This window comes from Equus przewalskii, chromosome 15 (genome assembly GCF_037783145.1).
Source record: "Equus przewalskii isolate Varuska chromosome 15, EquPr2, whole genome shotgun sequence".
Taxonomy (NCBI): domain Eukaryota; kingdom Metazoa; phylum Chordata; class Mammalia; order Perissodactyla; family Equidae; genus Equus; species Equus przewalskii.
The window spans coordinates 84,034,468-84,057,140 of NC_091845.1; the positions used below are offsets into that span (position 1 = coordinate 84,034,468).

At 42.7% G+C, this 22,673-nt stretch overlaps 1 protein-coding gene across 3 annotated transcripts; it reads right to left on the reverse strand.

The window, feature by feature from the left end:
• Window positions 1–736: 736 nt before the first annotated feature.
• Window positions 737–21,850, reverse strand: COMMD2 (COMM domain containing 2). 3 transcript variants are annotated; one of them, XM_070576324.1, is made up of 7 exons: window positions 21,633–21,788; window positions 21,469–21,546; window positions 21,026–21,108; window positions 20,291–20,464; window positions 7,682–7,804; window positions 6,785–6,937; window positions 737–1,777 (listed from the first exon to the last, which is right to left on the reverse strand). In XM_070576324.1, exons 1-7 carry the CDS (start codon window positions 21,697–21,699, stop codon window positions 1,769–1,771), a joined length of 687 nt encoding a protein of 228 aa, XP_070432425.1. In that variant the 5' UTR covers window positions 21,700–21,788; the 3' UTR covers window positions 737–1,768. The 3 variants fall into 3 exon arrangements, 2 of the variants coding, with proteins under 2 accessions (XP_070432425.1, XP_070432426.1); XR_011527224.1 differs by having other exon boundaries at window positions 1,373–1,777; window positions 6,785–6,946; XM_070576325.1 differs by lacking the exons at window positions 737–1,777; window positions 6,785–6,937; window positions 7,682–7,804 and adding an exon at window positions 13,679–14,647 and having other exon boundaries at window positions 21,633–21,850.
• Between the last annotated feature and the right edge of the window lie 823 nt (window positions 21,851–22,673).

Here is a 22,673-nt window from a genome sequence, read left to right on the forward strand (position 1 = left end):
ATATCTCCTGAGACGTCAGGACTGGCCTCCAATCCTCCCCCCTCTTCCAGGTGGCCCTTGAGCTTGTTTCTCCTACCTGTAATCCAGGCTCCCGAGTTCTTAGGCCACGAGAGAAAGGAGTATGTCTTAACTTCGATCAAAGCCCACTGTGACTGTCCCCCTCCAGAGGACAATGGGAATGTCCACTCCCTTGAGGGAAAGCCTTTACCTTTTTACTCTGGAAAGTTGGTTTTGACCCAAATCAGAACGCAGGACATTTTCCTCAGTCTGGATTCTTCAGTCTTGGAAGAAAATGGTGTGTGACAGTAAGGGTCTCCTGTGGACCACTGTGGTCACACCTAGCCACAACTGCATCTCTGTAGAGGGTTTGCCCCTGGTGCTTCATTCCCAGAAGATCCTTCTTTGTTTTCCAGAATAGAACTTGCAGCCCTGCAGATGAATTCAGTTTCTACCTCCTGCAAATAAGCCTCTTCTCTCCCTCTGCAGATGCTTCCAGAGATTTTAGGGCCAATATGTACTCAATGCTCACGTTCTAGTTACTAAGTTCTTGCTCACCACAAGCACTCTCTTCAAGGGAACTTCCTGTAATCAGCCCTAGGATGATGACAGCTGGGGTTTTGTTCACCTCTCACTACATCTAGGAATGTGTGCCATCTTGCTAGATACATAGACAGAGGATTCAGGCACTGTATTTCTAAATGGTAAAAGAAACTCTATCTGTGCTATTTTATGTTGCTTTTTTTTTTTTTAACAGGACTTTACTGGTACAATTTGAATGGAAAGGAGTCTGGTGAGGGTGGCTGTCTGGCCGCCAAGACAGGATAACATCTCTGGTCTTAGAAAAGTTTATGACAAGAGCCTTGTTCCAGAATGTGGTCCTCAATTTTATAAACTCAGAAACTTAAATGTTAGCACACATAGACTCAATGGGACTCTAATGGCTGATGAACGCCAATTAATTAACTTGCAATGGGAAACATAACTACAAGCAGACCCCAAATCCATGTTTGCTGGTTAGCACATTTTCTGTCTATGGGAAACTTTTTACGCAAAGCCAAATTATAATCAGAAGGGTACTCAGTGAGAGCAAGCTCTAGAATAGTGAGTTTTCAACTAGGGAGAGTTAGCATCCTCTCGGGGATAGGTAGAGGGAGGGGTGCTTTTAGGGGAATCTGCGTGTGGTGTTTTTTTCTTTTTTAGCGTATGTCATTAGAAATGGCATACCCAATATAATAATTCAGTAATATATTTCAGGGGGAAATTTAAACCCTATTCATTCATAATGAAAATTATAAAAAGCAAAGCTCAACAGAATCTTCTTGGCTGGTAACACGCATCTTGGAGGGTGGGAAGCCACAAATCAGACTCTCTGGAGGGTCTAAGATTTTTTGTTTCTGAAAATGAGGCAAGAAAACATTGTTCACTGAGGCAAAAGCCATACATGAGGCAACTTACATTTTCAGCATCCAAATCAAAGTCTCTGTTCTCAAGTTCTTTCTCACTAAACAGTTTTGTGAAGAGTAGAGTCATATTTAGTTTATTAGTCACTCACTGTGGGAACTGATGTAGAAATGTATCTGTGCTACTTATGAAGCATTATGAACTGTAGAGAACACAGGATAACACTGTAAAGTGCCACTACAGTCTGGGGAGCAGATGCTGCAGCCAGGCCAAACCACCGTGCAGTTACCGCGGACATCTGACGGTCTCAGCGTGAATCTTTCTCCTCTCCTCCTTCCCCAAAGATCTTCTGTTCATCTGGGGATTACTATGGTTCCTGGGAAGAGGAACAAAAACTCTTGTTCTAGCACATTCCAACCCCTTGAACATGGCAATTGGTTTATAACCTAAACCAGTCCAATCAGAGTGAATCTGAAAACCTTTTCTACGAAGATGCTGGGACAAAGATGGGCTCACTTTTCAGGTGCCTTTGGCAGCCATCTTTGCCCATGAGGAGGGCCTAAAATAGGAGAATGCCAACACCAAGACAGTCAGAGAAACAGAAAGATACGAGGTCACTGGGCCCATCACTGGGCCCCTGGATCAAGTTTGCCTGAAACCAACACTACTCTGGACTTGACAGTTATTTGTACCAATGAATTCCTTTTCCTGTTTCCGCCATTTTTAGTTGTAGTTGAAAGCACTAGGGGGTGGATCAGGGCACTGCTGAATCTGGGTTGTTTGAATTTCTTGTTCTCCAACAGGCTCAAATATCAGTCAGGGAAGCAAGTCACAAAGAAAAAACTCCAGTAACTGTCATGCTCTTAACTTTTGCTGTACATCAGGATCACGTGGACAGCTTTTACAAATCTCAGGCCAATTAAATGAGAATCTACGAAGGTGGCACTTAGGAAACAGAATTTTTAAAAACTCCTCAAGGGATTCCAAAGGGCAGCCTGGGCTGAGACCCACTGGTCTAAGCAATTATCTGGCTCTGTCCATTCTAAAGAATCTGCTGACTAAATGTCCTAAGTATGTCTTCCCACTAAAGGAAAAAAAGGCCGACCTGTAACTTGCTTTGTGAGGTTAATGCAAACCATACTGTGTGACAGAAAAGCAAAATTTATTTGGAGCCTTGTTTTACTTTTAAAATGCATGCAAATTTTGTACTCAACTCCATTTTATATTCCCTTCTCTCTCTCTCTCCCGTTCTCCCTTCAACATTTAATAGGAGCTTGCCATGTACCAGTCACAGTGACAAGACATCAGGGATACAGAGGAAAACAAGAAAAACACAGTTTCTACAATCCAGAAAAAAGAGGTAATTAAACCGAGTAATTACAACAAAACTTATTAAATTTATGCTAAGGGCAGCATGGGGCACTATGTAAACAGGACAGTGGCTCCTGACCTCCTGGAGGAAGTGATGTTTAAGCTGAAACCAGAGGAATGCATATGAGTTACTTGGTAGATGATGGAAGAGGACCCAGACAGTGGAAGTGAAGGAAATGAAGAACACAGCGTGGAAAGCGGAGAATGCAAGAGGGCGGGGTGGGGGTGGGGGGGTGGTGGTGGTGGCAGCTGGAGATAAAGGCAGGAGCCAGGACTCTATCCCAAAGCAATACAAATCAACTGAAGGGTGGTAAGCAGTCAAAGTATGTGACTCCTCTTTCTGGAAGATAATTCTGGCTGCCTTGTAGGGCACACAAGGGGATCGGGGAGCAGGGAGCTTAATAAGAGGGACTCAGGGAGACCCGTTAACTGGAGGCAGATACAGTAGCCTAGGCAAGAGCACTGAGACCGTGGGACTGGCGAGAAGTGGACTAATCTGAATGACCCTTAAGAAGGTGGAATCGATAGGACTTGGTAATTGACCTGCCGTGGTGAGTGAAGGGGAGAGAAGTCAACAGTGACACACGTTTCTGGTTTGAGCAACTGTGTAGATGGCAATGTCATTTCTGGGATAAAGAACTGGAAGAGGAGCAAGTTTGTAGGAGATCAGTTGAATTTTGTTCTTCTTAAGTTTGAAGTACTGTTAGACATCTAAGTGCAGACAGCTGATAGGGAGTTACACGTGTCTCACATTCCGGAGAGCAGTATGGACTAGACATCGATAGTTGATAGTCACCAGCAAATTGACGGTAAGTAAAGCAAGAGAATGAACCAAATTACCTGGTATGCGTCTGCAGAAAGACTGCCTTAGGACAAAGCTCTGGGGAAAACCTACAATTAAGAGGAAAGTAGAAGACAGTCTTGCAAAGAATGAGAACACATCACTAGAGATGCAGGAGGCAAAACAGCAGAGAGCTTGACAGAAAAGGAAAGGCTGGGGAGGGGTATGTTTTTTAGAGAGTGAGCAACCATGTCAAATGCTGCTGAAACATCTAGTAAGATGAGGACTGAAAAATGCATATTGGATTTAGCAACACACAAGATCCTGGAAATGTTACCAAGAGTGGCTTGGGGAGGGAAAGTGAAATTTTTCACAAGTTACTGAAATGGGGCTGAGAGAGAGAGGGTGGTAACTGGAAAAGGATGTGGGTCAAGGGATAATTAAGACGAGATAGACTGGAAAATGAGTTTTTTTTAATAGAAGGAAATCAGGAAGATGGAAAGCAGAAGATACAAAAGTGTCAGGATACTGGAAATCATGGGATCCAGAAACGTGAAGGGTGCCCCGTCTACTGGAATAGGAGAGAAAGAGGAGTATCGGTGCAGAGAACAGCGAGGATTGTAGGTTTGTTGGCGTAAGTGGAGAGAATTCCTATTTGATCACTTTTATTTGTTCTGTGAAGGAGACAGTCACTGACAGAGAATGAGAGGGGGTGGTGGGTGGGTCAGAGGTTTAGGGGAGTGGGGAGGGTTTGAAATAGTTGTTGAAAATGGGAGACAATTGACTAAGGAAACAGTAGGCTAGTCAGGCAGTGTTAAGGGCTTAATTGAGATTGATAACCATTAATGTACAAGCTTGATAGTCTGTGTAGTTCTGCATATTTTCTCCTGTAGGTCTTAGCAGCGCATGAACCAGCAAGAAAAAAGACAGACAGCTGAATTCATATATGGCAAGATAGGTGCAATGGAAGTTGCAACAGAAAGGACTTAGAATATTGGCAGTGATGGGCTGATTGACGTGACAGGTTGTGCATACAAGCTGGATAGGGAGGGAAATATAGAGAAGCAGAGGCTGTCAGATAGAGAGTAGAGTAAGAGAACTGAAGGTCCGTTTGAAGCTGAAGACTTGACCAATGGAAACAATTGTTGGAAGTAATTGACCAATGGGCTGGATTGATTTCAGAGGATGGGATGTCTGAAATTGTGATTTCAGAAATAGAATAGTTCAGGTGGGGACAAGGTCCAGGGTGTAGCAGTGGAAGCAAGTGGCTGAAACAGGGAAGGCCTTGGTAAATGAGATCAAGGAAAGGAGAAGCCATGGTGTTGGACGGATCACCCACTTACCCAGTTTGGAGGAAGGACTTGGTGGAGAACACTTGGAAGCTGAAGGTCCGACGCGATCTCCCTGCCGCCCACTCCTCTGATCACCTCTACCCTCACTTAACTGCAGCCACACCACCCTCCTTGCACCCCCTCAATCACACCAAGCTCAGTCCCACCTCAGGGCATTTGCATACACTTTCCTTCTGTCTGAATACTTGTCGTCCAAATACTCCACAGCTCACTCCCTCACTTCATTCAGGTTTCTGCTCCAACATCACCTCTTCAGAGCTGTCTCTGACCAGTCTACCTAAAATCGCAGCTCTCAACTTTGACCCCTAATCTGTTTTTATTTTTCTTCAGAGCATTTAGCACAACCTGAAATTACAGTACACATTTTCTTTATTATCCATCACCCCCCTAGAATGTAAGTTCAATGAGGGCAGTGATCTCGTCCCCACTGTCTTAGGACCTAAAACAGACCATAGAACAGAGTAGGTCCTCGATAAATACATGTCGGATGGATGGATGGACAGATGGATGGATGGACGGATAGAAAAGAGGCGGAATCCAGGAAGTAGAGGAAAGGCAGCTATTCATGATAAAGGGGGCATGCTGATTGGCATGGATTCTAGTGACCTAGGGCTTTAAAGCAAGGGTGAAAGCGGAAGTTTGAAAGGCACAGTGGGTACATGACACTGACATCCCCCATTCCTGAAATACCCAAAACTCCAGAGAACACCAGCCTCCACTAGAAAAGGCCAAAGGGACCGGGGTCCTGAGGGGACCAGATCTAAGGTTGCACGAACAGTGGTTCATCCCGCACGGGGCCCAGGAGCAGCAGCCACAGTCCACGCCACAGCTCACGCTTACAAAAGGCAGCCTCCGGTTCCCCGCGCCTGTGCCTTTGCTCAGGTTCCTCTCCTGCTTAGAAGGCCCGCCTTGCTGTATGCTCAGTCTTGCCCTTCTGTCAACGACTCACAACCATCCTTCTGACTACTCAGGCCGAAGCACTTGCTCCCTACTCTGAAGCTCCACAGAGTAAACTGTATATACTGTTCACTCATCTCTCTTATTTACTCATTCATTTTTTCATCCACTTCTTTAACTATGATGTGCCAGCTACTGTTCTAGGCATTATTTCATTTGATAATTACTGTTTTATGTTTTTATCTTATTTCTACAAGCAAACTGTAATATACCAACTAAAAAGATTACAGTGAAGTCACCAGATTATTTTAAGTTCTAATAGTTTAGACATGATAGAGAAGATACATAAAGCAAAGCAAAGGAATAGTAGAGCATTAAAAGGAAAATGCTAATTAAGGATGTTTGAATTTTTTCTCCCCAACCAGACTGTGAGGTCCTATGAATTTGTTGCAGTCAAACGACATCCTAAAATAATGCCTGACTTTCAGATGTATGACAATTTGCAGACCTATTTCACAAAAATCCCATTTTATGAAATAAAGTATGCAATTTTATAAAATTAATCTAATTGGATTGTTATCCTCTGTAGGATTTAGGGTTATTCAGAGGCTAACTTAAGCAGAGAATGAGTTTACTGGACATTAGGTAGCCTACAGAATCGAGGGGCGGCTCTGAGACTAGGTCCACAAAGCTCAAGAACGGGAGCATCTTCGTGAGGGCATGTAACAGGTCACTGCATCCTGCAAGGCTGCCACTAAGATGGATTTGTGTCAACCTTCTCTCTGTCTCCTCAGCTTTCAGGGTCCCAGGAGACAGACTTACAGCATCAGCATGAAGAGCAAAAGGCATAGTCTCTTGTCTGACAGCCCCAACGTGCAACTGGGCAGGGATTATTCCCCACATGTAAACTGGGGTCCAACTACCACAACAGCAAAAATGAGCCAGGGAAGCAAGCGCCGTCCCAACCCCCTAGAGTACTCACTCCCTCTCTTCCGGACGCAGAGCCCCTCATTTGGTGCCTCTCTTCCACGACCTCACCGCACTCTGGCTGAATCAGCGCTGTTTCCGTCCCTGCCATTTCTTGCGCCAGCTCTTGAGCTCCAGGAGGCAGCCGCATCGCCAGGAACACGGCGTCCTAGAGACCCTCAGGGCGTGATTTCAAAATCGGTTCAGATATATTCTGGGCAGTGAACTTAAGCACAAGCAAGTACCTTTTTCTTCTATTCCACTGTAGACAACTTTTCCAAATTTTTAAGTTTTAACAGTTTAATTTTTAATAGTTTTACCTTTCAAATGAATATGGAGAGACACAAGTCCTCCTTAGTTGCCTTCCTATCTTCTCTAAATCTACAAAATGCCCCCAGAACATCCCTCATTTTAGTAGGAGATCTTTTAAATTAAAAAACGATGTAATACTAATCTTCTTTGAAGCTGACTTCGGCTAAGAGTCTCTTCCACAGTTTGGCTGACCGGCTCCCTCCCTGCTACAACTTTGGAATAAGACTCAAAATAAAACACTCAGTTCACTGGAGAGTAACTCTACTAATAACTGACTAAGAAGAAATTGCTCTCAGACTTTTCTAACTTGTACCTGGGAAGATAATCCTGGAAAACCATCATTGTAGAAAACACATTACTAAATCTATCAGAGGTTCTATAAACACTAAAAAATAAAATGCAACAGATTAATTCCATAGTAAGACCAGGAATAAGACTCAACCAAATACTGTAAAAAGCAAGGGAGTATCCATACAATAGAATATTATTCAGTCATAAAAAGGGTATGAATACTAATGCATGCTACAACGTGAACCTTGAAAACATTATGCTACGTGAAAGAAGCCAGTCACAAAGCCATATATTGTATAATTCTACTTACATGAAATGGCCGGAAGAGGCAAATCCACAGGAAGTGGATTAGTGGTTGCGAGGGGCTGCAGGGAGGGGGAAATGCAGTGACTGCTGACAGACGTGTGTTTCTTCTGGGAGGGATGAAAATGTTCTGTAATCAGATAGTGGTGACGGTTGCATAACTTTGTGACCATACTAAAACCACTGAATTGTACACTTTGAAAAGGGTGAATTTTATGTTCTGTGAATTATTTCTCAAAAATAAATTTTTTTAAGGGAAGGAGGAGTCTTAATGAGAGATTTGGCATGAAAAGATATTGTTCTAAGGGCCCAAGAAAGGCATGGAATTTGGTATTTATGTCTAGTCAAAAACAAAGAGTGGAAGAAAAAAGCATAGAAAAGAATATCCAACAATTACATCCTTAAGCGTCTAAAGATTTAAAAAAAAAAGTTTTAATTACATTGCTCACATTGTGAGACAAATCATTTTCGCCTCTTTGGAAAGCATATTATGACTTGCTCATTTGTTTTTTGGGTACCGAAAAAAATCGCCAGCAGTCTTTCTTAGTTCTGAGTCTGTGAGCTGTGCAACAGTCTCAGCTGCAAATGAAGCAATTTTGTTATGTTGCAGCACTTCAACTCATTTAAGCTTTGTAAGAACTTTTTATTCGGAATAAAAGCATAGTTTGCAGACCGTGCCAGGAAATCATATTCCAATCATCTACATTTGCCCCAGTGAAACTCAGACTTCCTTGGATTTGCTTTTCCTCATTCTCTGAATGTTAATCTGTGTGTTTTTAGTCTCTGAGTTAACTGAGAAGGCTTTTCGTTCTGTGAACTAAGCACATTCCTTCAAAACCACAGGCATCCACTTCTCTTTGGATTTATGACAATCACAACATTGGCATGCAGGTAAAAAAACTCCGTCTGCTTTCCCATCACACCTCTGGTTACCTCAGGGAACCCCACTTCAACGGCAAAGGAGGAGGGAGACTTTCTCCATCCTAACCCCGTCCGAGCATTCCTCAGCATTTTGTAGTGCGCTGTCCTTTCCTCTGTACATTTCTACAGCTCCAGCCATTGAATCATATTAGAGTTTTGCCTTCTGGAAGAAGGTGGAGTTTCAAGGAAAAGCAGATCAATAGACAGCAGCCTGGAGGAATCTCCCTTCTTCAGAACAGCCACCTTAGGAGATTCCTTCCTGCAGCCTCACGAGTTTATGGGTTAAACTATTTTCAAGGAGGGAATGGCCCAACAGCATTCTAAACTGAGATTAAGACTTTATCTTTTGCTCAACGCACAACATGGATCACTCTAAGCACTTAACAAATATTTAACAAAACTGAGTCAGTACCATAGTAAAAAAGTTAGAAAAGGTGAGGTTTTATTTCCCCCCGAGGAAGATTCACCCTGAACTAACATCTGTTGCCAATCTTTCTCTTTTTTTATGTGAGCCGCTACCACTGCATGGCCGCCAACAGATGAGTGGTGTAGGTCCTCGCCTGGGATCTGAACCCCAGCCACTGAAGTGGGGCTCACCGAACTTACCCATTAGGCCATGGGGCCGGCCCAGAAAAGGTTTTAAAATCTGCTTTGTTTTTCCTATCAACACAATGCCATACATAAGTGGGCGGATTATAGTAAGAGTAAAAAAAATTAAGAGGGGCTGGCCCCGTGGCCGAGTGGTTAAGTTTGCGCACTCTGCTGCAGGCGGCCCAGTGTTTCGTTGGTTCAAATCCTGGGCGAGGACATGGCACTGCTCATCAAACCACGCTGAGGCAGCGTCCCACATGCCACAACTAGAAGGACCCACAATGAAGAATATACAACTATGTACCGGGGGGCTTTGGGGAGAAAAAGGAAAAAAATAAAATCTTTAAAAAAAAAAAAAGAAAAATTAAGAATTAAAGAGGTAAAAGACCTCATACGCTTTGTGAGAAAGAGCAAAAATCCTTTTTTTCTGTGTTGCCTTTCTTTTTAGCTGGTTGTTGGGCAGACTGTTCTGCAAGAGAAGATATGACAATTGCAAAAGAGGAAAATGAAAATTGTAGTCTTTGCAACTAGAAAGTGTCAATTTAGGCTCAAGCACAATAAATGACAGTGGCCTCTTACTCTGCTGGCCACATAACTAGTAATATTTCTGATGATAACAAACAGAATTAACACTATAATTATTTTAATAATTCATGTTATAAAAATGCAGACATTTGTATTCCCGATGCTCCTTTTTACTTTAAGCCCATTAAAGAAATACAATTACTTTTCCTGTATTTCCCCATTATGCTAATTAGAACACTATGGACTCATGGCTATCAAGCATAACTAAACTGCTTTGAGTTCCTGGGCAGAGAGTCATGGTACTATGTAAACGTAATCAAACAGCCATTACTATTCCGTGATCAAACTGTTACATATATAGTTTTTTGCCATAAAGTATAGCATTGCTTTCTCATCTCCATGGTATACTGTTTTACAAAGCTGAGAAATATGGGCTTATTCTGCTTTTATAATTAAAACATCACTTTCAACGTTTGCAAAGCTCACTGAACTAACCACATCAATGATGGAGTCGGGCTTGCTTGTTTTGTTTTTAAGGAAAGTATTTAAGTTTGAACATAAGAGTCATGGCGGTTTTAAAACTGAACATATTTAAACCAGAGACAACGCAGTACAAAATCCTTTTCACCAAAATATTTTCCACCATGCATGAAAGAAAGGAAAAGAGATGAGAGAAACCTAAGATTATGGAAAATGTGGAAGGTAAGCTAAGAAGGAACTTAATCAAATATATACTTTAAAAAATAAGTCCAGAGAAGAGTGACTAAATGATAGCAGGAAGGCTTCAACAGCAGCCGGCAGAACTTCCTGACTGTAAGGGCTGTGAGAAACCACAGAGAAGTTTTCCGTGTTTTCCTTTGGAGATGAAAAACAAGATAGACAATTCTCCATTTAGATGTGCTATTATCTAGAAAAAAAGAACTGCCTTAGATAGTCTCGAGATTCCCATGCTTCTTTCACTAGCATGGAGGAAAAAAAGATGGAAGAAAGGGACTCAAGACTAAGCCCAGAGGCAAAACCCTCAGCCTGTCCACCTGAGTGCTTTGGGGACGGAGTAGTTTTGAACAGCTGAGTTTTCTGGAGAGCTATGTGTATATCATTCTAAGAATTAAAATTTTGGATGAAAATATTACCAAAAATGTATTATATTCCCTGATCTTTTTTCTTCTTCCTTCAGACTTCAAAGTTTTGGGGATTTTTTTACTGAGGAAGACTCGCCCTAAGCTGGCATCCACTGCCAATCTTCCTCTTTTTGTATGTGAGCTGCCACCACAGCATGGCCACTGACAGATGAGTGGTATGGGTCCCTCCCTGGGAACCGAACCCAGGCCACCGAAGCAGACCACACAGAACTTAACCACTAGGCCACCGGAGCTGGCTCTCAAATTTTTTTTTAAATATTAGGAAAGATTCAAACTCATTATAGAAATTAAGAAGGAAAAGAAACCGTCATAATTCTACCATCCAGAAACCAAGTAACATTCTTTTTTTTTTTTTTTGATGAAGATTGGCCCTGAGCTAACATCCATGCCCATCTTTCTATACTTTATATGTGGGATGCCTGCCACAGCATGGCTTGACAAGTGGTGCATAGGTCTGCACCTGGGATCCAAACTGGCGAACCCTGGGCCACCAAAGTGGAACGTGTGAACTTAACCACTGCACCACTGGGCTGGCTCCTCTTTCAGTTTCTTAAACAGAGTATACTGGACATAATTTAAGGCTATAAAATAATGAGATCCTCAGTCTAGAAGAGTATTTTCTAAAGCCTGGTACTATGTTAGACATTCTATATACATAGTCTCAATTAGTCCCTGTAAGCCAAAGAGGTAGGTGTTATTATTTCTGTCTTAGAGAGGAAGAAAATAAGGCTTTGGGAATTTATCAAGGACCCATAAAAAGCCACAGAGCCTAAATCCAAACCCTTGTCCAGCTTCAAAGTCTGACCTCTTAACCTTCTCCTAGGATTATAACCTGAAAGGCCACATACTGCTATAAATTTTAAGGGCTCCCCACATGCATCCTTTACACTTTTTTTTTTTTTTTTTTTGGTGAGGAAGATTGCCCCTAAGCTAACATCTGTGCCAATATTCCTCCATTTTTATATGTGGGATGCCACCTCAGCATAGCCTGACAAGTGGTGTGTAGCTCTGTGCCTGGGATCTGAACCCACAAACCCCGGGCCACCAAAATGGAGAGTGTGAACTTAACCACTATACCACCAGGCCAGTGCCTACACACACTTTTAACGATTTTTCAAACTTTCCTTGATGTTCGGTCCTCATTTTTCAGTTTTCAAAGAAGGTATATTTTCTTCTTATGGTATACCCATCACCTTTCCAGTTTGCTGCTTTACATTTACTTAACCTTGGAAACATCAATAACACAACAAGTTCACTGAAATCTTGTGAAAAACAATGGAGACTTCCAATGAGTGAAGTATATATAGATGCATACACTGGTTATTCCTACTCACAGCTCTGTTCTCAGGCTTCGAGACATGAAGGATAGGACACAAGTCTAAAGATGCATCAGCCAATCCTGAAAAATCAGCATACTCACAATCCAAAATATTTTAATAACAATTTAGATAGTTACAGATGGAAAGGCACATTACCCAGAGCCAAGAAGCCTGGTCATACGGGAGAGCAGAACAGTGACTGCATTGGCAGAAAGTAGATTCATAGAGAAGCTACAAAAAATTACATGTGCCCAAAACAAGCAAGGCAGAGGAATCCAGAGGGTATGGAATGTTTCAACAAGAAAAGGAAGAGGCTCGAAAAGGTGAAGAAGGCAGAACATCAAAAAGAACATGGAGTACAGAGGAAGGAGGCCAGGGGAGTTTGACACAAACAAAGACGACCACATGCCGTCTTGTTCTGACCAGGGTAAGAACAGTGGGTACAGAGGGAAGAGAGAGGCTGCCCTTGACGACATGGGGCTCTTCTTTCCATCTGGGCTGGGGCCGGGCCTGCTTGTCTTCCACCAAATGTGGACAAATGAGAAGCCTCACAGAGCTATCTTTATCACATATAAGCTTGGCAGGCATGTTGCTTTTAAACTCAACCACATATGCTACTATTTCATATAATACACAAAGTTCCCTTTTGTTTGTGAGGTTAATATGAAAGCTTTGTTAATCAAGTTACCACTATAATTAAAAATTATTTCTGATTATAGTTTGCCAGTATCTGATATTATAGTTATTTTACAATTGCAGAACATACATCTATGGGAAATGGGTGGCCCAGATGCCTGCAGGGGGACAACGGGTGGCAATTTCAATTATGCTTTTCTTCCACTGGCCTCTGTTCCCTGCTAGGCTCTCTCTTAAGAGAAAGAAGAAACATGATGTCGCTCTGACCTGAAATCTCTAACTCTTAGGAGGCAGAGTGCTGACAGAGCCTAGAGTACAGCTTACAGTCCAAGGGTTCTAAGGCCTTCCTCGGTTGCTCCGTAGGGATGAGACTCTCAGAATAACGCCCTGGATACATATTTCAGACTGACTCCCCATTTCTACCTTTTCACATGACTTTTCCCCCTGAGTCTGCTACTCCTTAAGGCTCCTTGTCTCCCTAAGTCTCCCTGTGTCCCTGCACTCTATCGGGCTGACCTGACACATGAGCATCTGAGTTTTTCAGGCCAACAGCTTATAGTCACCTCCTGAAAAACAAAACAAAGGGGCTGGGCTGTGGCATAGTGGTAAGTCTGTGTGCTCTGCTTTGGCAGCCTGGGGCTCACAGGTTCGGATCCTGGGCGCAGACCTACACACTGCTCATCAAGCCATGCTGTGGCAGTGTCCCACACACAAAGTGGAGGAAGACTGGCACAGATGTTAGCTCACGGACCATCTTCCTCACACACACACAAAGTAAAAATAAATTAAAAAATAAAAATAAAAAAAACAAAGACCAAGTTTATAAGGAAGACAGGATATTTGCTTGGCATGTAGTAAACATGGCCTCCCTTTGTCCTCTTTATACTTTATTCAAACAAAATTATAAAAAGTGACTACATCCAAGTAATTAAAAAATGAGTATATTATTCCTGCATCGATCGTTTATAAATCAGCAGTGTGTCTCTTAGATGTTTTGGGTACTAGGGAAAGAAGTAGTCCTTAATAAAATGCAATATATGATCACACAAATGTGAGTACTTTTAAGCTAATCAGCCATGACAACTCAAACTTAAACGACATGGTAAGTACTTACAATTTTCGCATGCAAAGAAAAAGGTATGAACAGCCTAAACAATACAGCATTTAAAAAAATTCTCATTTTCTTCTAACTATTCTGTGGCTGTTAACATCATGGGGTGCTATTAAAGGTCAGAAACATTGAACTGTCGAGAAATATTCTGAATAGTAATAGTATTACATTGTGAATTTTATTTTCAAATTTTGGTCAATAAGAAAGAAAATAATAAAGTTAAACAGTCAAAAGAAGTACCAAAAAAAGGACAGTCATTCATATATACAGAAGATACGAACAGTATAGATTCACTTCCAGTTGATTCAGTCCTATTTACACATTTAAAAAACAAAGTACATCTTAATTTGTCAAGAAGCTGACCATTTAGCCCTGGGAGAGGAACTTTACTTTAGCTTTTCATCGTGGCCTCAATACCTTGTCACAGGATACTCATCACCATCAACTTAAAAAAATCAATTTTGAGAAGTAACTGCTGTATATCATCAATTCACAAGTGATTCAAAGGGAACAAAACCTTAAACCTGGGACTACTTGACGTTGCGCACGACTCTCCTACAGTGGTTTGTTTTCATCTCCTCCAGTGCTTGTTCCAGCTGCTGCACCAAACGGACCAGGGTGGCTGGGTCCGTCTGCAAAACCTGGGTGGTGTGAGCTCCATTCTGGTTAAGGCGCAGTTTTATAGTCACTGATGGTTTAATCTGTTGTCTGAGGCTTCTGCTTGCAAGCTTCATTTTAAATGGAATAAGAACATAACAACTATTTAATAATGATGCTAAGTACAAAATGTTTATAATTACCTTATATCATATACAAAACCCAAATTTCAGATGAATCACAGACCTCAAAATAAAAAGTAAACTTTAAAACTTTTGGAAAGAAAAACAAAATGAGAATATATATGCAACCTTACAGTATAGAAGGATTTCTTAAACATGATTTAAAAGGCATAAACCATAAAGAAAAAGTTGATAAATTTAACTATATTAAACTTATTAAATTTTCTTCAAAGGATACCTAAAGACGGTAGAAAAACAAGCCACAAACTGAGAGAAGATTTTTGTAACATATATAACCAAAAAAAGATTAGTATCCAGAATGTATGAAGAAGTGCTGATTTTCTTTTTTTAATTTGTTTCCTTTTTCTCCCCAAAGCCCCCCGGTACATAGTTCTACATTTTTAGTTGTGGGTCCTTCTAGGTGTGGCATGTGGGATGCCGCCTCAGCATGGCTTGATGAGCAGTGTCATGTCCACACCCAGGATCCGAACTGGTACAACCCTGGGCCGCCAAAGCGGAGCGCTCAAACTCAACCACTCGGCCACAGGGTCAGTCCCAGATCTGCTGATTTAATATGGAAAAAAACAGAAGACCAAGAGAAAAATGTACAGAAGACCTAATTAAGCACTTCACAAAAGAAAAAACACAAATAGGGGCTGGCCCCGTGGTCGAGTGGTTAAGTTCCCATGCTCTGCTTTGGCGGCCCAGGGTTTCGCTGGTTTGAATCCTAGGCGCAGACATGGCACCGCTCATCAAGCCATGCTGAGGCCACATCCCATATGGCAGCAAAAAGAAATGAACTACAGCAAAATGGATTGTCATGGATAAATATAAAAAGAAAGTGTTAAATCAAAAATGCAACTTGCAGAAAAATACATGAAAATTTAAAATATACATAGTTTAGTGAAAAAATGTGTTAAGAAAACTATAAAGAAAAGAGTAACAGAAAATTCAGGATAATTACCTCCAGCGGGCTGGGAGGGGGCTGATCAGGAACGGGGAAGGGCACCGGTGAATCAAGGGTACTGCTTTTCTATTTCTTAAGCTTGGCAATGGGTACTTGTTTTATTATTATTCTTTAAACCGAATATTTATAACCTTTTGTTTGTATGATACATTCCAAAATTTTAAAGTAAGTACTATTCACATATTTTATTTTATTTATTTACTTATATTTATAAAGATTGGCACCTGAGCTAACATCTATCACCAATCTTCTTCTTCTTCTTCTTTTTTTTTCCTTCTTCTCCCCAAAGCCCCCTGGTACCTAGTTGTGTATTCTAGTTGTGAGTGCCTCTGGTTGTGCTATGTGGGACGCCGCCTCAGCATGGCTTGATGAGCGGTGCCATGTCTGCACCCAGGATCTGAACCAGCGAAACCCTGGGCTGCCAAAGTGGAGTGCACGAACTTAACCACTCGGCCACAGGGCTGGCCCTCACATATTTTAAAAAGAAAATAAAACCACTAGAAACAATGACCGAATTGGAAGTGATGGTATTTAATCCTAGCACCAGACTAGCCCTCTAAAGACCAGTCTTCCTTAAAAGGAACCAGGACCTCCTCGAAGTAATAGCTGATTCGAGATCTGGGACAAGAATTATCCAAGATGAACCTGAAACATCTGTTATACAAGAAAGCAAGGCTGTTATCCAAAACCTACTGGAGTCATGTCAAAAGGACAAGAAGCCAATTGAAGAGACTTCCAACAAGTCTCTGAGTAAAATCTAAACTCGAGATTTCAGGATTAACGTAATACCACAACATAGAATATTCTAATAACTTTCAATTAACTCTAGGTGACCCGGGCTTCCAAAAGAACCCAAAATACTGATGCAAGGCTGAAATTTAATGTCTCAAAATAATTTGGGAACCACAGCTCAATTTCTTTGAGTGAGCTAGTCCCCAAACACAAAACAGGTACTTGTAAGGTAAAGCATCTCTTTAAGATCATTTCTCTACAATTATAGATATGACAGATAGGCAAACTATAAATAAGATGACTGAAAATACTACTTACTCGTTCAATTACGCATTGTTTATACTTCTTTTTCTCTATATCTGCACTCATAGGGACCAAATGTATCTCGGTGTGTAATTAAGCCATGAACTTTTTGTTGAAAGACTTAAGATCATTCAATCTATCCTCAAATTTTTAGATAACACGATATTTAAATTAATAACCTTTACAGGTAAGTATCTATACTATTCTTTAAAATTTCTAGGTAAAGATTATATAACATGCTTAATAAACACCTAGTAAGACATGATCAGGCCCAATTTTTTCTCAGAAAGAAATCTGAGTGATGCTCAGTACTACAGGATAAACAAAAGTACCCCACAAAGTTTGTGATATGGACTTATTTTTTAATGGGGATGAAATACTCTTTCTCCCTGTAAAAATAACAACAGCAACTTTCTGTGGATCAGCCCTAAAGGTAAACCCGCCTATACCGATCTCAGATGCATTCAATTTACTGATGTTATTAACAAAGGCATTAGTTGTGCTGGCAATTGAGGAAGTATGAGAAATGTTTCTATGAGAAACTAAACTATGATGATTAATTTATTTCCCATAAGCAACTGCACCACAATTAGATGGTAACTGTCCATTTACTGCCAGTCTCCATGAGATAAATCAGTTACTCAAAAATGAAAGGTCCCGAGTCATGTTCCCAGTTTTCCAGCCATTCAGTGGGTCTTCATCTGACGTCTTCCTCCCATAAAGCATAAGAATCCACTCCAGTTAAAATCCCTTGTAACGATTTCAACCAATGAGCTCAGGAAATCAATTCGTTCTCTGAGCCGCTTTTTTAGCCCTTAAATGCATTTCAGCACATGCAGCAATATTCATTCAGTACACCCTCAATTTCAACTGTTTTAGCCTTTGCAGAAACACAGCTACTCAAACTCATTTCACTGGGCAAATGAACTCTCTTGAGCTTAATTAGAATTAATTAATTAGAACATTTATTTGCTTAAGTTTCTAACTTCTAACAATGTCTTCATAATAGAAAAGCGCAAAGCAAATCAATAAAGCCAAAAAAAGCACTTCTAAGGGCTACTGGACCCCAATAGTCAGAAGTTATGCCCACACAACAGCAAGGTTAAGATGTACAAGGTAAACTACTGCTGAACCTCATGAACTGGACCATGCCCACATCACCTCCACCTGGTTATTATTAGAGGACGTAAACACAAAGGCTTAAGGCAGCGATCCCCTCCTCCTCCCCGTGAGCCCCACAGGACCCGCTGCGATGTCGCCAAGACCGCAAACTGTGTCTTGTTCTTTGCTGAAGCCACACCATCTGGCACACGATAGGTGTACAGGAAATATTTGATAAATAGTTTGTTTAGGAAGCTGCTTACCCCCACCCCTTTTTTATATTCAGCACTGAATACCCACTATGTACCAGGTATCATGCTGGGGACAGAGCAGTGAATGAGACACAGCACCTGGCCTTATGGAGCCTCTAATCTGGTTTATACCGTATCTTGTGTTAATATCCATTCAAGCTCTCATCACACTCGATCACAATTGTTAAACTCCTCTAACTGCATTTCTATAACCTATTTGGACCATCTTACCACCATTCAAATCAGGAAGAATCCACTATAACAGTGGTTTACAAACTTCATTGTACGTTAGAATTACCTGGGCGAAAGGGGAGTTTTAAAAACCCTGATGCCCAGGCCAAACCCCATCCCAATAAATCAGAATCTCTGGGAATGGAACACAGACATCAGAATTTTTCCAAGCTCTCCAGGTTATTACAATATGCAGTGAAGTTTGGGAACTAGTGCGCTATACCATATATGCATACGCTCATTCCCGCATCCACGTGGGCCTTTACAACCTACCCTGTCTCCTCGGTCAAGAATATTTACCCTGCTTTTCTCTAGTCATTCACCTTTCTGAAATTTCACCTCCTTTTTGAAGCTTTTCTGGATCATGCAGTGTACACTGAACTCCCTGAGCGACAGCTTTTTTTAAATACTCAGTGGTACTTTCATTTATACAAACATCTTCTTTTTTCCTCTCTAGAACCTTACTTTATAACTAACTTTAATTATTGGTTATTTTGAGAACATCTAATATCCCCAACTGGATAACAACATTTTTGCAGCTGAGACAGTGTCTTACACTCCTTTTATGTCCCAAAGCGTTTAGCACAGCCCTAATCAGCAAATGTATAACATACAATAAATATCTATTAACTTATCTGTCACTGCTCGATAAAGGGCTACATGCAATCATCTGAAAACTCCCTTTTGGTTATCTATGTGGCTCTCAAAACAACTGGATCTTGGGGCCAGCCCCGTGGCTGAGTGGTTAAAGTTCCACACACTGCTTCAGCGGCCTGGGTTCACGGGTTTGGATCCTGGGCGAGGACCTACTCCACTCATCAGCCATGCTGTGGAGACATCTCACATACAAAACAGAGGAAGACTGGTACAGATGTTAGCTCAGGGCTAATCTTGCTCAAGCAAAAAAAGAGGAAGATTGGGGGCCAGCCGGTGGTACAGTGGTTAAGTTTCCACATTCCACTTCAGCAGCCCAGGGTTTGTCAGTTCAGATCCCGGGTGCAGACCTACGCACTGCTTGTCAAGCCATGCTGTGGTAGGCGTCCCACATATAAAGTAGAGAAAGATGGGCATGGATGTTAGCTCAGGGCCAGTCTTCCTCAGCAAAAAGAAGAGGATTGGCAGCAGTTAGCTCAGGGCTAATCTTCCTCAAAAAAAAGAGGAAGATTGGCAATGGATGTTAGCTCAGGGTGAATCTTCCTCACCAAAAAAAAACAAAACAAAATAAAACACAATTGAATCTCACAAAAATAATGTTGTGTAAAAGAAGCCAGACAAAAGAATATTTACTGAATCATTCCATTCACAGAAAGTTAAAGAACAGGCAAAAGTAATCTGTGCATTAGAAGTCAGGACGCTGGCTACCTTTAGAAAGGATGGAAGGAAAAGTAGGAGGCAAGGAAGATGTTTCTGGGGTGCTGGTCTGGGTAAACGCCGGTTTCATGGGTGTTTTCACTACCTGATAATTCATATTGAGCTGTACACTGACCTGTGCACTTTTCTATATGTGTGTTTTATTTAAACAGAAAAGCTTTTAAAAATCTAAGCACCCTTTGAAAAATCTGCATAACCATCTCCTTTTCCAACATAACCTATTTCTAACAAACCTTGCAAATTAAACCAATGTAAACCCACTAAAAAAATATAAGAAAATGAACTATTTGTGAAATGGCCTGAAAATGAATGTTAAAAAACTAAAGTTTTGGGCCAGCCCCGGTGGTCTAGTGGTTAAGTTTGGCACACTCCGCTTCAGCAGCGTGGGTTCGGTTCCTGGGCACAGATCTACACTGCTCTGTTAGCAGACCTGCTGTGCTGGCAGCTCACATACTAAAAATAGAGGAAGATTGGCACGGATATTAGCTCAGAGCAAATCTTCCTCAGGAAAAAAAAAAAAAAAACCCTAAAGTTTCACACCAGAGTTTGGTTAAGGTGGTAAAGAACACAATAAACCTGAGGACATAAACCTAAAATAAATCTTATATTCTGTCAGGCTAAAAAAAAAAGTCCTACCTGTACATCCAGTCGCCATTCGAGGCTGTGGTAACTGGGAAGGTCTGGTGCCAACTCACTGAGAATGGTCCTGATCTCCTTTCTGTTATCCAGATAAAGCTGAAGCAACAGTTTGTTCAGTTCTTCAGAGAATCCCAGAACGAAGACAGAGTCTTGGAAATCCAGCTCAGATATCTAAGCGTGAACCAAGGTTAAAAGAACATCAAAACTTATCTTTGTCTAGGAAACGCTAACATACTTGATACACCTAAAACATTATCTTCCCTAATTCTTTTCTGTTTAGTAAAATAAAAAACGCTCCTTATAGCTAAAGGCAACCCTTGCCCACTATTCCAAAATCTGAGTTTCTGATATCTAAAAATGCCATATTAAAGTTTAAAAGGGAAAGAATTGTTAAAACGCCCAGTTTTCTGTCCTATTCTCCATCAAGCCAGATTCTCCTAATATGCAAAAAACAAATGGTCAATAATTTAATTCTGCCCCCTCTCAGGATATGCACTACAGCCTATGGCGTCATAACACGCACATTCGAGGCACTTCTAATTTATACTGGCGAGAAGCGTCCATACCCGGGGTCACGCTCTAGTTTACACCGTCTAGGCGCGGCTTCGCTAAATCTGTTAGGAACCACTCGCGCCTCCCTGAACTAAGCAGGTCCCCGCCGGGACTACGATGCAGCGGGCGCTGGACCTCCCTGAGGTCCGGGGGATGCACAGAGGCCCCAGGAGCCCTTACCAGCAGCTTCGAGCTCTCCGTGAGGAGGTACGTCAGCCCCTCCACCCCATGCTGGACCGTGTCAGTGCTCACGCTGAGCTTTCCTGGGACAGACGGACAGCGAGCAAATCGAGGCCTGTGCGATGCTTACCCTGTCATTCAGACTCTCATTCGAGAATAAGTATCACCCACCATCCCGCGGCCTCAAACACCACAATGAAACCGGGCTACCACCAGCCTGCCGCCCCTCTCCACTCCCCACTAGGCGCCAGCAGCAGTGCCGGCCGCGGACCCCACAGAGCATCGCCCGCGCCCGCGCGCCCTTCTGCGCAGGCGCAGCCTCGTGAGAGCGCCGGCCGCCGGCGGCGGGAGCCCGACTCCGGCCCAAGACTAGTGCGGTGGCTGCCGCTCCCCGGGCCACGTCGGCCTCTCGCCCCTCTGGCCGTCCGCCGCGGCCCCCTTACTGGCGGCGCCCTCGTAGATCTTGGGGTTCGCGCCTCGCCTCAGGAACTCCACCGCGATCCGCCCGAACTCGGCGACCACTGCAACGGGAGCCGGGCGTGAGCGCCGCGCGCGGCCCGGGCCGCCCCCCACCCTCCCGCGCCGCCCGCCCCACCGCGTCCCGGACCCGCGCTGTCCACTCGCGGCAGGAACGCCAGGTGCTCCTTATGCTCCTCCGACAAGTCCAGCAGCATCTTCGCGTGCAGCCCGTTGTCCCCCGGCAGCGAGACCCCGCCCTCGCCACTTCCGGCAGCCGCGTTCCGCTGCCGAGAGGCTCGGGCGCCTCCGCGTCCCGAGCTTTGGGTTCCGGCCTGCGGCTAGGTGCGCGGTGCCCCGCGCAGTGGAAGAGGCAAGGATGCTGACGATGCGACACGCCCCCTTGTGGAGCTGATGCTAATAACATCGATGGCTAACGTTTGTTAAGCGCTAAGTCAGGAACTGTCCTTACATTTACTAACTCAGAGTTCACTAGAATGAAGTAGGGACCATGACGGTTCCCATTAGAGATGAAGAAACTGAGAGACAGGTCAAGGAACTGAAACTAACTTTTATAGAGCTGTTATTTGCACAGAACCTTTGTATATGGATCTTGTTTGATTTATCTCATTTAATGAGCTCAATAGCCGTGACCTCGTTTTTATAGATGAGGCATGAAAACTCCAAAGATTGTGTAATGAGCCAGAGGCAGAGCTGGGAGAAGAGAGTCAGATCGCTTGACCACTACCTGCCCCAAAGCGCGTCATCTACACAGCAGGCGGGAAGCGGAAGGTTTGTCACAAGTTCTGTGAGTGACTATAAATTGGGATAAGCTGGTGATGATGATGGTGACCGATGCTTGCAGGGTCCAGAACAATGTCTATTTTTATGTGTTGTGGGCGTGTGAGAATGTGGTTCCTTTCCCAGCTTTCTCTTCTCACCTGCTGTGGTTCGAATATGAGAGACTACAGAATTGCTAATTGATAGGCATGTGAGTCTCCAAATCTCAGCTCCTTGGTGAGGGAGAGGGTGGGGGGAAAAGAGCAGGGGAGGGAGAGAGACTTTGTATCTCTCCTTATATCTAGGGATTGAGACAACTCTTTCCATATTCCGTGTTTCCTGGGCAGACGTGAAAATCGGATGAGTTTTTCAGCTTTCTCTCAGTGTCTACCTCGTCTCTCACATCTTATTG